Here is a 16,209-nt window from a genome sequence, read left to right as displayed (position 1 = left end):
ACACAGCAAACCTTCTTGCCACAGCTCGCATTGATGTACCATCCTGGATGAGCTGCATTACCTGAGCCACTTGTGTGGATTGTAGACTCCATCTCATCCTACCACTAGAGTGAAAGCACCGCCAGCATTCAAAAGTGACCAAAACATCAGCCAGGAAGCATAGGAACTGAGAAGTGGTCTGTGGTTGCCACCTGCAGAACCACTCCTTTATTGCTAATTGCCTATAATTTCCACCTGTTGTCTATTCCATTTGCACAACAGCATGTGAAATGTATTGTCAATCAGTGTTGCTTCCTAAGTGCACAGTTTGAATTCACAGAAGTGTGATTGACTTGGAGTTGCATTGTGTTGTTTAAGTGTTCCCTTTATTTTTTTTGAGCAGTGTATGATTTGTCATGCATTTGTATGCGGGGCGCTGTCCTCAGATAATCGCATGGTTTGCTTTCGCCGTAAAGCCTTTTTGAAATCTGACACCTTGGCTGGATTAACAAGAAGTTAAGCTTTATGTTGATGTATTACACATATAATTTCAAGAATGTTAAATATTTGAATTTAGTATTTTTGAATTTCGCGCTTGGCAATTTCACCGGATGTTGGCCAGGTGGGACTCTACCGTCCCACATATCCGTAAGAATTTTGAACAAGAAATTTGTGGAGTGGTTGAAAAACGAGTTTTAATGACTCCAGTTTAAGTGTTTGTAAACTTCCGACTTCAGCTGTTGCTGCCGAAATGCTATTGGAATTGCAAATTGGATAATGATAAATCAATTTCACTTTTGTAATTTATTTTCCCTTTTGTGTGGTGTAATCTGTGACATAACTTGGTAACTGTTGTAGTTTGACAGCTTTGTGCTAACTTGTCCAACCCTGTTGATGCTTCACAGTGATGAACAGCACAGAGATTTTCTACTTGAACGGAGGGACCTGGCAATCGACTTCATCTTCTCCCTCGTACTTATAGAAGTTTTAAAACAGGTGACTAATTTTCTCTATATACTCCACTCTAAAACACTAAACCCACCTAGCACATTATTTTCCTTCAATGTTCTGGGAAGAAGAGAACTCAATTTCTTAAAGTGAAAGTTTGTGTTGTATCCTGAACATAAGTGGCATTTTGACCAATGTTAGCATTCACATCGTCATTCGATACGGCTCCCCTGAGGGATACTTTACAGAACATCGACTTCTTGGATACACCCTAAATAGCACCCTATCCCTTATATAATGCACTACTTTCCACCAGATGCACTACTTTCCACCTTTGTAGGAATATGGTGGCATTTGGGATGCAGCATAAAGCGTAGCTATATTCCGTTTGCTCAATCTCAGACTCATGACTGGAGTTTTCTGTTTGTAACAGAATGTTGTCATGACAGTGTCCCCCCCCCCTCTTTCCCTCTCTCTTGCTCTCTCTCTCTATGACCAGATGCCGCTCCACCCTGTCCTGGACTGTTTGGTCAGTGAAGTCATTAACTTGGCCTTTAAGCACTTTAGATACAAAGAAGGGTATGTTCAGCTCTGCTTTTATATGACTTTCTGTTTATACAGTATTTCTTTCTTTCCTTTTTCCCTATTCTTACACCTGTCTGTTTGTTTGCCAGGTATCATGGTCCTAACACTGGTAACATGCACATTGTAGCAGACCTCTATGCAGAAGTCATAGGAGTTTTAGCCCAGGCCAAGTAAGTGCCACAGTTCATTGTAATTTTTAAACAATAATCCATACTGTGTGTCATTCATTCATTAATGAATTAATTTCTATATTCATTTGTTCATTCATTCACTCATTCATTCACTTATTCATTCCTTAATTAATTCATAGGCTACTGTATAGTTAAGATAGTATGCTGTCATTCTTTGGGCACTATTTGAACATATTTTAATTACCCTACACTTGAAGATGCAGGACAATAATGTATGCGGTTAAAAAAAACATGTACCATAGCACTGATCAGGTGTGACAATATTCTGTTGTCTTTCAGGGGATACCATCGGCTTTGTCCCAAATGGCACCCTATTTCCAATATAGTGCACTATTTCTGGGACCTATAGGGCTCTGGTAAAACGTAGTGCACTATGTGGGGAATAGATTTCCATTTGGGATACATATCATGTTTAATGTTGCCATTGGAGATGACTAATGATGTTTAGCAATTGTGGTATGTTTGAATTGTCACAATGCTCTCTCCTGCTTCTGTTCTGTACACATCTGCCTGAGAATCTCACTGGTTTAAATAGAGTGCTAGACCTGAGTGGATCACAAGACATGTGTTTTGGACAAGTCCTTTGCCCTCCATACTAGGACTGAAAATCGCTGTGTGTTTATTGGAACTTTCCAGATCATCGCTGCGAAGGAACAAAGGCCTTAGAAATAGAGCTATGATTTGGGTAGTATTAGCATAGTGTAGGAGTGCTGATCGAGGATCAGTTTTGCCTTTCAGATTATAATGAATGGATCGGGGGTCCTGATCAAAACATTTGTCTGTTGCGTGCTCTTATGAACACAACCCTATAATAAAACTGGGAGTAGCATTCATTGATCAACACATGCTGCTCCAGAGTCAGTACTGTTGTTCCTTCAGACAAGCATGCATCAAAACTTTGTTCATTTGCACAATGTCTATCGTTGACGTTCACTTGTTTAAACTCACCAAAACTGACATTCGGTAGATCCTGCCTATATATGTATAACTTCATTAGCTGGATTGACTGTCTTTGCAATTCGATTATTTTTGTTTGCGCTCGTTAGCATATTTAGCTAGCATCATCCATTCAAATTCGTTATTACTTGTGTTAACTATGTCAGCATTCTGGTAATAGACACCAAATGGGCTAATTTCCCCTGGTCAAAAGTAGCGCGCTGTATTTCGAATAGGCTGCTATTCGGGACTCTGCCCTTGTTCCAACTCTCTGTTTCCTCCTCTCCTTCTCAGATTTCCTGCTGTGAAGAAAAAATTTCTGTTTGAGCTGAAGGAGCTGAGACAGAAGGAGCAGAGTCCCTACGTGGTCCAGAGCACCATCAGCCTCATCATGGGTGTCAAGTTCTTCCGCATCAAGATGTATCCAGTGGAGGACTTTGAAGCCTCCTTCCATTTCATGCAGGTACAGAAGTGAGCAGTGAGCTCTACGGAAACTGCAGAAGTGATGATTATAGGCCCACCTGTCTCGAACAAGTGTGTAATCCTGCATGTTTGAAAAGGACCAGTGAATTCTATAAGTGATAGGAAGCAGTCTTCCTCGTCTCTTTAATCTTCTTAGTAAACATATGAACTTGATTCATGTATCTCTGTCTTATCCATGTAGCTAACAATGTAATAAGTGTCAGAAGTGGGATCGGAACCCATAAGTGAGAATGGTCATCTCTAACAGTACTAAAATAAGTCCAGAATCTCTTGATTCCTCTTATCTTCAGCTTGAATTCCCCCCTTTGCATTCTGTATACTTTTCTAATCCTAGGCCTTTCTTTCCTTTTCTCGTCCCAATTCACCACCTATTCCAGAAATTCCTGTCAATCATTTAAATGCATATGATTGGTTTAAGCATTGGCTGGAGTGAGTTTCCACCTTTATTAAATCCATGCGAGAATGTGTTAAAGTGTACACTATGAGAAGGGTGGAGTTTCGTGACTTTTTGTTGACCAGCATGTGACCTGACCTTAGTGGCTGACTGTATTGTTTACAACATGTAGTCCTTATGATGTAAGGGTTTATGCTGTATTTAATAAGTGCTGCTGTCTGTTGCAGGACTGTGCCCAGTACTTTATGGAAGTGAAGGACAAGGACATTAAGCATGCCCTGGCCGGCCTGTTTGTGGAGATCCTAGTTCCTGTAGCGGCAGTAAGTTGGTTATCTGACCAGATGACAACTAGAATATGACGTCTTTTCCTTGACGTCTTGTTGATGATGTCATGAAAACAATACTTGTTTGTAAAAGAGACCAGTTGTTGTAACCAATTATGTATATAAACCCTGGATTGCTGATGCTATTTATTGGCCACTGAGAGGCTTTGAAGCCACTGAGAGGCCATATTTGCACTCCCCAGTAGGAGCAGTCCTCCATAGGAATTAATGGAATTCTACAGCATTTAAATTCAATGTTTGAAGGACAAAATTATATGTATTTGTATATTTTTTTTGTAGTGTGGACAGTAATATTAGTCATCTTTAAACATTACACTTTAAGAAAAATATTTGTATATAGCATGCGTCTCAAAGTGAGAGGTGGGGTAGTCTGAGTAAAACCTTGAAGTGTAATGTTGCATCGTTCCACTTTTAACCAACGTTTAGCTGGGTTCAAAGCCCTTTTGAGATCTTTGAACAATTTCTGAGAGATGAGCGATATTGTCGAGCCTGAATCAATTAGCGCACCACGGGTTAAGCTCGTTTCTTGATCGAACAAAACATGGATAGGGATTTGAGTGACAATATTTGGATTGTTTACGTCCTCGCAAATGGGGTTAATTTCGGTGGACCTGTTCTCCGGCAAATCCACACCTGGTCATGTCGACTTATCTTTTTCCTCTTTGTCAAATTTCTGGTGCTTTTGTACTTCTCTTAGCAGAGCTTCTAGAGAGCATTGGTCTATGATGTGATCGTAGTTGAAGCCTTTGTCACCCTTGTGCTCTGACACTTTGTGTGGGTTGGGTGCAGGAACGGAACGTTCAGGTTGATTGTAGCAGTAGTCGTTTTGCAGCCGACCTTCTTTATAGTTAGTTTGACCAAGGTGGTTATTGTTAGTGTTGTTTCGGGTTTGATACCTTTGTTGTGCGTCATCTCTCAATGCTCCTATCACTGCTCCTATCACTGATGTTATTTTAGACGTTATGATAAAATAAAGATACAATTATATGTACCTCATTTGCATACATTAATAAATTCATATAAAGGCATGGAACACCAAAAATCTGCTGTCTAGGGTTACCTGCACTCACCTGCGCAATCTAGACTGTCTCATTAATTATTAATTACTATTGTTGTCACGTTCTCTATGATAATTCAACAAGTGCGTCAGGAGAAGAATACATTATTTAAAATCAATACGCTTGGATCTAGATTACTCCTATCTATACATACTTTACATTGTTTGCAAGATCAGATATAGTATCACTGTAATCTGAGTTTTCCTTTTCAGAAGTTGCTTTCATTTCAACACAATTCATTTGTGAACATTTCAGCTGTATTAAATCATTACTTTCTTCAATTACACAAAAACACCCACCAAAATAAAGTCATCTTTCTTCTCTTTCTTGTGATGTAAGTGTTGAGACAGTGTATTAAATCCCCGAACAAGCATTAGTGTTCTTTATAGATGCAACGGAAAGCCAATGTAGTCCATTGAGTCCATTTCAGGCAATACTAGAGTGAGTTTGACACATGTTTCCGTTGTCGTTATGTTAGCAGGAAAACATTTATGGCACTAGCAACCGTAGGAAAGAGTCACCAGAGTAAAATTAAATAAATCATTAATTAAGTGACGAGTGGATTTTGCACCCCTCAAACATAGGAAATAGATGGTTGAAAAGGAGAGCTCCTCAGGTGGGTGAGGCATGCGTATATCAAAGTTTATTGTAGTTGAGTGTGCTTGAGTGTGTGTGTGTACATGTGTGATGCTGAGTATGTGTTCTCCATTTCCAGGCTGTTAAGAACGAGGTGAACGTGCCGTGTCTAAGGAACTTTGTGGAGAGCCTGTATGACACAACACTGGACCTCTCCTCCAGGAAAAAACACTCTCTGGTTAGTCACGCACACACACACACACACACACACACACACACACACACACACACACACACACACACACACACACACACACAGCCCAGAGTTGTTGATGTTCTTCTCCAAAAGTCACAGTGGCTGGACAGTGTAAAACTGGTGCATAGCAAACATGCCTGTGGTGTCTCTCAAGCCTCAAATCAAATCAAATTTTATTTGTCACATACACATGGTTAGCAGATATTAATGCGAGTGTAGCGAAATGCTTGTGCTTCTAGTTCCGACAATGCAGTAATAACCAACAAGTAATCTAACTAACAATTCCTAAACTACTGTCTTATACACAATGTAAGGGGATAAAGAATGTGTACATAAGGATATATGAATGAGTGATGGTACAGAGCAGCATAGGCAAGATACAGTAGATGGTATCGAGTACAGTATATACATATGAGATGAGTATGTAAACAAAGTGGCATAGTTAAAGTGGCTAGTGATACATGTATTACATAAGGATGCAGTCGATGATATAGAGTACAGTATATACGTATGCATATGAGATTAATAATGTAGGGTAAGTAACATTATATAAGGTAGCATTGTTTAAAGTGGCTAGTGATATATTTACATCATTTCCCATCAATTCCCATTATTAAAGTGGCTGGAGTTGAGTCAGTGTCAGTGTGTTGGCAGCAGCCACTCAAAGCCTCAAAGCATTTCAAGGTCAATCTTGTGTAGAGGCACTCTCCTTGTTGCTCCTTGAACTAACGATTCACAAGAGAGGACAGGCAACCTCTTCAACCTCTTCATAATAATGGCGCCGGAAGAGATGGCTGCCATTTTACCGTCTCCTAAGCAGTTGTGCTAATGTGTGTGTTTTTTCACATTATTTGTAACATATTTTGTTCATAATGTTACTGCCACCATCTCTTGTGACCGAAAATAGCGATTATTCACCTTGTACTGGAATAAATCTTTTCTTTAATAAGTCGGACGCAAATTATTTACTTCAGACACCCGACAAGGCCCAAATCCCCGTCATTCACATGAGAAAGAGAAAGATATCGGGGACGTAGGTTGGGGTACCTTGTAAGGATCCGATGGCGAATGGGTAATCTGCCTCTACTATCAGTACTATTAGCCAACGTACAATCATTGGATAACAAAATATACAAACTACAATCACGAAAATCCTACCAACGGGACATTAAAAAGTGTAATATCTTATGTTTGACCGAGTCATAGCTGAACGATGACATGAATAACATTCAGCTGGGGGGGTTTATGCTGCATCGGAAAGATAGAACAGCTGTCTCTGGTAAGACAAGGGGTGGCAGTCTGTGTATATTTGTAAACAACAGCTGGTGCACAAAATCTAATCGTAAGGAAGTCTCGAGGTTTTGTTCGCCTGAGGTAGAGTATCTCAAGCTGTAGACCACACTATTTACCAAGAGAGTTTTCATCTATATTCTTCGTAGCTGTCTATTTACCACCACAAACTGATGCTGGCACTAATACTGCACTCAATGAGCTGTATACAGTCATAAGCAAACAGGAAAATGCTCATCCAGAGGTGGCGCTCCCAGTGGCCGGGGGATTTAATGCTGGGAAACTTAAATCCATTTTACAGTTGAAGTCGGAATTTTACAAACACTTAGGTTGGAGTCATTAAAACTCATTTTTCAACCACTCCACAAATTTCTTGTTAACAAACTTTTGTTTTGGCAAGTCGGTTAGGACATCTACTTTGTGCATGACACAAGTAATTTTTCCACCAATTGTTTACAGACAGATTATTTGAATTATAATTCACTGCATCAGATTCCAGTGGATTAGAAGTTTACATACACTCACTTGACTGTGCCTTTAAACAGCTTGGAAAATTCCAGAAAATTGATGTCATGGCATTAGAAGCTTCTGTCAATTGGAGGTGCACCTATGGATGTATTTCAAGGCCTACCTTCAAACTCAGTGCCTCTTTGCTTGACATCATGTGAAAATCAAAAGAAATCAGCCAAGAACTCAGAAAAAAACTGAAGACCTCAACAAGTCTGGTTCATCCTTGGGAGAAATTTCCAAACGCCTGAAGGTACCACATTCTTGTATACAAGAATACGCAAGAATAAACACCATTGGACAATGCAGCATGCATACCGCTCAGGAAGGAAATGCGTTCTGTCTCCTCGAGATGACCGCACTTTGGTACGAAAAGTGCAAATCATTCCCAGAACAACAGCAAAGGACCTTGTGAAGATGCTAGAGGAAACAGGTACAAAAGTATCTATATCCACATTAAAATTAGTCCTATATCGACATAACCTGAAAGGCCGCTCAGCAAAGAGGATGCCACTGCTCCAAAACCACTATAAAAACTACAGTTTGCAACTGCACATGGGGACAAAGAATGTACTTTTTGGAGAAATGTCCTCTGGTCTGATGAAACCAAAGTAGATCTGTTTGGCCATAATGACCATCGTTATGTTTGGAGGAAAAAGGGGGAGGCTTGCAGGCCGAAAAACACCATCCCAACCATGAAGCACGGGGTGGCAGCATCATGTTGTGGGGGTGCATTGCTGCAGGAGGGACTGGTGCACCTCACAAAATAGATGTCTTTATGAGGAGGGAAATTATGTGGATATATTGAAACAACATCTCAAGACATCAGTCAGGAAGTTAATGCTTGGTCGCAAATGAGTCTTCCAAATTAACAATGACACCAAGCATACTTCAAAAGTTGTGGTAAAATGGCTTAAGGCCAACAAAGTCAAGGTATTGGAGTGGCCATCACAAAGCCCTGACCTCAAACCTATAGAACATTTGTGGGCAGAACTGAAAAAGTGTGTGCGAGAAAGGAGACCTACAAACCTGACTGAGTTACACCAGCTCTGTCAGGAGGAATGGGCCAAAATACACCCAACTTATTGTGGGAAGCTTGTGGAAGGCTACACGAAACGTTTGACCCAAGTTAAAAAAATTTAAGGCAATGCTACCAAACACTCAATTAGTATATGTAAACTTCTGACCCACTGGGAATGTGATGAAAGAAAATAAACTGAAATAAATAATTCTCTCTACTATTATTCTGACATTTCACATTCTTAAAGTAAAGTGGTGATCCTAACTGACCCCTGCACAGGGAATTGTTACTAAGATTAAATGTCAAGAATTGTGAAAAACTGAATATAAACGTAGTTGGCTAAGGTGTATGTCAACTTCCGACTTCAACTGTACCTCAGTTCTACCAGCATGTTAAATTTGCAATCAGAAGAAAAACATCTCTGGACCACCTTTACTCCACACACAGAGACACATACAAAGCTCTCCTCACCCTCCATTAGGCAAATCTGACCATCATTTTATCCTCCTGATTCCTTCTTACAAGCAAAAACTAAATCAGGTAGCACCAGTGACTCGGTCAGTTGAATAAAGAAGTGGTCAGATGACGCAGATGCTAAGCTACAGGACTGTTTTGCTAGCATGGACTGGAATATATGTTCGGGGATACTTCCGATGGCATTGAGGCATTGGCTTCATCAATAAGTGCATTGATGACATCATTGATGTGAGTAAAACCTTGAAACAGGTCTACATTCACAGACGGATTACCAGGACATGTATTCTGAGCATGTGCTGACCAACTGGCAACTGGCACTGACATTCTCAACCTGTCCCTGACTGAGTCTGTAATACCAACATGTTTCAAGCAGACCACCATAGTCCCTGTGCCCAAGAACACTAAGGTAACATGCCTAAATGACTACCGACCCTTACACTGAACCCAAACCGGCTGCGTGCGCCATCGTGTCCCCCCCACACCAAACGCGATCACGACAAGCAGTTTAAAATATCAAAACAAACTCTAAACCAATTTCACCCCAGGTTGTGAGTGTAGGCAACAACACCTCCGCCACACTAACCCTTAACACGGGGGCCCCTCACGGGTGTGTGCTTAGCCCCCTCCTGTACTCCTTTACCCATGACAAGAGCTTCAAGTTCCTCGGTATCCACATCACAGTGGACTTAACATGGTCCTCTAACACCAGGAGATTCTTAAAGAATGCACAGCAATGCCTCTTCTCCCTCATGAGGCTGAAACAATTTGGCATGGCCCCTTAGATCCTTTTACGGCTGCACCATTGAGAGCATCCTGGTTGTATCACCTTCTGGTATGGCAACGTCACCACATACAACCAGAGGGTTGTGCGGATGGCCCAGCGCATCACTGAGGGCGAGCTCCCAGCCATCCAGGACCTACATGCCCGGCGGTGTCTGAGAAAGGCCTGAAAAATTGCCATAAACTCCAGCCACCCGAGACATGGACTGTTCTCCATGCTCCCATCCGGCAGGCTCTACTGGTGCATCAAGGCTCAGACAAACAGACTCCTAAACAGCTTATATTCCCTGGCCATAAGACTGTTATGGCTAACAACTACCACTTTCCCTCTCCCACAGACTATCCGTAGTGACTCTATGCCCATCCACAGGTCTCTACCCACTCAGACACAACCTACTCTGCTGCTAAAATTATTATTGACTAGATTTAGTTCGCTTCTGTCCATTGATTATTGATTGACATTATCATTAGTACAGTATTTATCTATTTATCCTACTACTGGTCACTATTATTCCTGTTTACATGTATATATTTCCATAATTATAATACCATAAGTATTTAGACTGTATATTGCTGATACCAGTCACTTTTCAGCCGTTTAAATGTATATCCTACTACCCGAACTACTCCAGTTGTAACGGCGTTCTTCGCTTGTCGCAAGAGAGTCGGACCGAAATGCAGCATGTTGGTTACTCATGTTTTTTAATGAAACAAATGACGATTACAATAATAATACTGAGACAAATACAAAAACAACAAAACGGAACATGAAACCCAAGTACAGCCTATCTGGTGAAACTACACAGAGACAGGAACAATCACCCACGAAATACAAAGTGAAACCCAGGCTACCTAAATACGGTTCCCAATCAGAGACAACGAGAATCACCTGACTCTGATTGAGAACCACCTCAGGCAGCCAAACCTATGCAACACCCCTACTCAGCCGCAATCCCAATAACTAAAAAACCCCACTACGAAATACAACAACATAAACCCATGTCACACCCTGGCCTGACCAACTAATTAACGAAAACACAAAATACTAAGACCAAGGCGTGACAGAACCCCCTCTTAAGGTGCGGACTCCCGGACGCACCTCAAAACCATAGGGAGGGTCCGGGTGGGCGTCTGTCCATGGTGGCGGTTCCGGCTCGGGACGTGGACCCCACTCCATAAATGTCATAGTTCCTCCCCTTCGCGTCCTGGGATGATCCACCCTCGCCGCCGACAATGGCCTAATAGTCCTCACCCAGAACCCCACTGAACTGAGGAGCAGCTCGTGACTGAGGGGCAGCTCGGGACTGAGGGGAAGCTCGGGACTGAGGGGTAGCTCAGGACTGAGGGGCAGCTCGGGACTGAGGGGCAGCTCGGGACTGAGGGGCAGCTCGGGACTGAGGGGCAGCCCAGTACTGAGAGAAAGCCCAGCACTGAGAGGAAGCCCAGTACTGAGAGGAAGCCCAGTACTGAGAGGAAGCCCAGCCAGGCAGTTGAATCCGGCAGATCCTGGCTGACTGGCGAATCTGGAAGAGTCTGGTTGACTAGCAGATCTGGAAGAGTCTGGTTGACTGGCAGATCTGGAAGAGTCTGGTTGACTGGCAGATCTGGAAGAGTCTGGCTGACTGGCAGATCTGGAAGAGTCTGGCTGGCTGACAGATCTGGAAGAGTCTGGCTGACTGGCAGATCTGGAAGAGTCTGGCTGACTGGCAGATCTGGAAGAGTCTGGCTGACTGGCAGATCTGGAAGAGTCTGGCTGACTGCCAGATCTGGAAGAGTCTGGCTGACTGGCAGATCTGGTAGTCTGGCTGGCTGACAGATCTGGAAGTGTCTGGCTGACTGGCAGATCTGGAAGAGTCTGGCTGACTGGCAGATCTGGAAGAGTCTGGCTGACTGGCGGATCTGGAAGAGTCTGGCTGACTGGCGGATCTGGAAGAGTCTGGCTGACTGGCGGATCTGGAAGAGTCTGGTTGACTGGCAGATCTGGAAGAGTCTGGCTGACTGGCGGATCCTGGCAGACTGACGGCTCTGGCTGCTCCATGCTGACTGACGGCTCTGGCTGCTCCATGCTGACTGGTGGCTCTGGCTGCTCCATGCAGATTGACAGCTCTGGCGGCTTCTTGCAGACTGACAGCTCTGACTGTTCCATGCAGACTAACAGCTTTGGCAGCTCCTTGCCGACTGGCAGCTCCTTGCCGACTGGCAGTTCCTTGCAGACTGGCAGCTCCTTGCAGACTGGCAGCTCCTTGCAGACTGGCAGCTCCTTGCAGACTGGCAGCTCCATGCAGACTGGCAGCTCCCTGCAGACTGGCAGCTCTGGCTGCTCCAAGCAGACTAGCAGCTCTAGCTGCTCCATGCAGACTGGCAGCTCAGGCTGCTCCGAACAGGCAGGAGGCTCCGGCAGCGCTGGAGAGGAGAAAGGCTCTGATAGCGCTGAACAGGCGGGAGACTCCGACAGCGCAGGAGAGAAGAAAGGCTCCGACAGCGCAGGAGAGGCTAGGCGCACTCTAGGCCTGATGCGTGGTGCTGGCACTGGTGGTATTGGGCCGAAGACACGCACAGGAAGCCTGGTGCGGGGAGCTGCTACCGGAGGGCTGGGTGTGGAGGTGGTACTGGGTAGACCAGACTGTGCAGGCGCACTGGAGCTCTTGAGCACCGAGCCTGCCCAACCTTACCCGGTTGAATACTCTCGGTTGCCCTGCCCGTGCGGTGAGGTGGAATAGCCCGCACTGGGCTATGTAGGCGAACCGGAGACACCGAGCGCAAGGCTGGTGCCATGTAAGCCGGCCCAAGGAGACGCACTGGGGACCAGATGCGTAGAGCCGGCTTCATGGCATTTGGCTCGACGCTCAATCTAGCCCGGCCGATACGCGGAGCTGAAATATACCGCACCGGGCTATGCACCCGCACTGGGTACACCGTGCGCACCACTGCATAACACGGTGCCTGCCCGGTCTCTCTAGCCCCCCGGTAAGCACAGGGAGTTTGCGCAGGTCTCCTACCTGGCGTAGCCATACTCCCTGAAAGCCCCCCCCCCCCAAGAAACTTTTGGGGCTGATTCCCGGGCTTCCATCCACGTCGCCGTGCTGCCTCCTCATACCAGCGCCTCTCCGCTTTAGCCGCCTCTAGTTCCTTCTTTGGGCGGCGATATTCACCAGGCTGAGCCCAGGGTCCTTTTACGTCCAGTTCTTCCTCCCATGTCCAATTCTCCAAGTGGTGCAGCCTCTCCCACTGAAGCTGCTTCTGTTGCCTCTCCTGTGGCTCCTGCCTGTTAACACGCTGCTCGGTCCGTGTGTGGTGGGTGATTCTGTAACGGCGTTCTTCGTTTGTCGCAAGAGAGTCGGACCGAAATGCAGCGTGTTGGTTACTCATGTTTTTTAATGAAACAAATAACGATTACAATAATAATACTGCGACAAATACAAAAACAACAAAACGGAACGTGAATCCTAAGTACAGCCTATCTTGTGAAACTACACAGAGACAGGAACAATCACCCACGAAATACAAAGTGAAACCAAGGCTACCTAAATACGGTTCACAATCAGAGACAACGAGAATCACCTGACTCTGATTGAGAACCGCCTCAGGCAGCCAAACCTATGCAACACCCCTACTCAGCCGCAATCCCAATAACTAAAAAACCCCACTACGAAATACAACAACATAAACCCATGTCACACCCTGGCCTGACCAACTAATTAACGAAAACACAAAATACTAAGACCAAGGCGTGACACCAGTACCCCTGCACATTGAATAAGGTACTCACACTAACCTGTATATACTTGTGTTCTTTAACTCTCACCGTACTTCTTGCGTGGTTTTTATTCTTACTTTTATTATTTTTTCTATTTTCTATTATTATCTATATTATTATAAGTGTATTTTTGGGAAAGAGCTCTCAAGGTAAGAATTTCACTTGACTGTTTTACACCTGTTGTATCCTGTGCACATGGCGAATAAATTTGAAACACACATAGCATAGGAATGTTCTATCTGAAGATTTCATAGACCTAAACACCATGCAGGCTCTGTATCCCTTAGTGGCATGTCTACTGTGTGTGTGTCCTAGGCTCTCTACCCGTTGGTGACCTGTCTGCTGTGTGTCAGCCAGAAGCATTTCTTCCTCAACAAATGGACTGTCTTCCTTAACAACTGCCTCTCCAACATCAAGGTACTGTACTGCAATCAGCGGGAAGCTAACCCACAATCCTTATGTTGCAAGCGCCATGTTCTTCCAACTGAGCCACACAGGACCAACCAGTATTAACATCAGTCTGTCGGTCTGTCTGTGTCTGCAGAGTAAGGACCCCAAGATGGCGCGTGTTGCCCTGGAGTCTCTTTACCGTCTTCTGTGGGTCTACATGATCAGGATCAAGTGTGAGAGCAACACTGCTACACAAGGGTAAATGTTTCCACTGCTGTGTATACACAGGCAGACAAGTTCAGGTAGTTTTTCCACTAACTGGTCTTTTCACCAATCAGATCAGCTCTGAAAAATATCTGTTTTGATATGATTGGTCAAAAGACAAATGAGTGGGAAAAATCAGAATTGGCCAATTTCACACAGCAATTGCAATGTTTGTGTTTTGTGGCACATATAATTTATATTTTTCCACAAAAATATAGCTTGTTACAAACAGCGCCACATACACATTGCAACTCAGTTGTAAATATCTTGATAGTGTTCAACACTGCAACCATTTACCTCCCAGCTACACTGGACTGTGTGTCACGTAACATCCTCCCCCAAGGCCACTCCTCTCAGTGTTGAAGCCAAAATGTCTACATTCCGAATGGCATCCTATTCCCTAAGTAGTGCACTACTTTTGACCAGGGCTCCTAGGGCCCAAAGTAGTGCACTAAATCGGGAATAGGGTGCAATTTAGGACGCACCCACGGAGAAGAGACCGGTGCATGGCAGCACCCACAGGATGCTGTGTACATAACCTAGTCTGCTCGTGAATAGTATATTTCTCTTGGTAGAACTGTAGAGCAAAAAAAGCGTTATATATTGCATCCCTCCCCAATACACTCAAGAACACATTCATACCTGCAGGCATGCAAACACAGGCCAGGGACGGCCAGGGATGGTCAGAGACTGGCTCATGATCATCACACTATAGGGAGTTAATGGTCTTTCTCATTGGAATATGAGCCAGGGGACTTTAGTATCAGAGCCACACACACACTAGTGTAGTAGGCCGTGGATTAGGGCTCGGCTCGTAGGTTGAGAGGCAGAACTCAGAAACGACACGCATTACCAGGGATGCGTCCCAAATGGAACCCTATTCCCTTTATAATGCACTTCTTTTTACCACGGCCCATAGGGCTCTAGCCAAATATAGTGCACTATGTAGGGAATATGGTGCCATTTGGGCCACAGGAGGAATAACAAACAGGTCAAGCCTTTAACACGTTGTAATTAGCCCGGAAATTAACCAGGATTAAAATAAAACACTTGTTAAGAAATGGGACAACGGCATACATGCCAGCCAGTGTAAAGCAATTTAATGTAACGTTTTTATCTGTGTCAGTTCTAACTGCTTGTGATCCCTATGTATCTCATCTGTTGAATGTTTGTCCTGTGTTGAATTCCCCGACGCTCCATCCTTACAGTCTGCCCCCCCCCTCTTTCTTCTCTCTTCTCTCCTCTCTCACTCTCCTCTTTTCTATCTCTCTCCCCTCTGTTCTCCTGCAGGCGTCTCAACACCATCATTACAACACTCTTCCCCAAGGGCTCTCGCAGTGTGGTGCCCAGAGATATGCCCCTCAACATCTTCGTCAAAATGATCCAGTTTATTGCACAGGTAAACTGCTGTCAACAAGATTATCATTATTGACAGATTTATAACTTTTATGTTAGTTTTTCCTGAAGCATGCACAATAAAACTCAGTCATCTAGTAGATGCTCAAGAAGATAGTTCTGAGAGAGAGCGTGAGAGTTGTTCAGAGACAGCACGCTCAAGTGATTTTGAAATTAAAGAAAATAGGGATACCGGTCTGTAGTTTTTCGACGTCAGAAGTGTCGAGTGTTGGTTTTCCTGAGGAGGGATGCGACTCTGGCCATTGTGAAGTCAGAGGGTACTCAACCAGTGGTTAGGGATGAGTTGATGAGGGAAGTGAGGAATCAGAGAAGGTCTCCAGAGATAGTCTGGAGAAGGGAAGAGAGGATGTGGTTATGCGGGCCGGATGTTAGACTGCCGGACCTCACTAGTCGCAGGATTTCATCTGGAGAGAGAGGAGAGAAAGAGATCAAGGCATAAGGTAGTTCTGTGTGAGGGGGACCAATGGACTCAATAGGCTGAGTGAATGAGGAGCGGATGTCGTAAACCTTATTTTTAAAGCGGTTGACAAAGTCGCCCGCAGAGAGGGAGGAGGGAG

General features: G+C 44.2%; 1 protein-coding gene across 4 annotated transcripts in view; it reads left to right on the top strand.

Annotated features, from left to right (window-relative positions):
- LOC135552472 (protein furry homolog) overlaps window positions 1-16,209 on the top strand; it is a 250,025-nt gene that overhangs the window by 72,745 nt on the left and 161,071 nt on the right. For all 4 annotated transcript variants that reach the window (XM_064984132.1, XM_064984129.1, XM_064984130.1 and 1 more), the window contains exons 5-13: window positions 885-975; window positions 1,427-1,506; window positions 1,602-1,682; window positions 2,934-3,102; window positions 3,744-3,836; window positions 5,634-5,732; window positions 13,898-13,999; window positions 14,127-14,230; window positions 15,527-15,635. In XM_064984132.1, coding sequence (XP_064840204.1) covers window positions 885-975; window positions 1,427-1,506; window positions 1,602-1,682; window positions 2,934-3,102; window positions 3,744-3,836; window positions 5,634-5,732; window positions 13,898-13,999; window positions 14,127-14,230; window positions 15,527-15,635 — 928 coding nt within the window. The remainder of the gene's footprint in view (window positions 1-884; window positions 976-1,426; window positions 1,507-1,601; window positions 1,683-2,933; window positions 3,103-3,743; window positions 3,837-5,633; window positions 5,733-13,897; window positions 14,000-14,126; window positions 14,231-15,526; window positions 15,636-16,209) is intronic.

Source organism: Oncorhynchus masou, chromosome 13, assembly GCF_036934945.1.
Source record: "Oncorhynchus masou masou isolate Uvic2021 chromosome 13, UVic_Omas_1.1, whole genome shotgun sequence".
Classification (NCBI taxonomy): Eukaryota; Metazoa; Chordata; class Actinopteri; order Salmoniformes; family Salmonidae; genus Oncorhynchus; species Oncorhynchus masou.
Note: the sequence above shows the minus strand (reverse complement) of the source record. Positions and strands in the feature narration are given on the sequence as shown.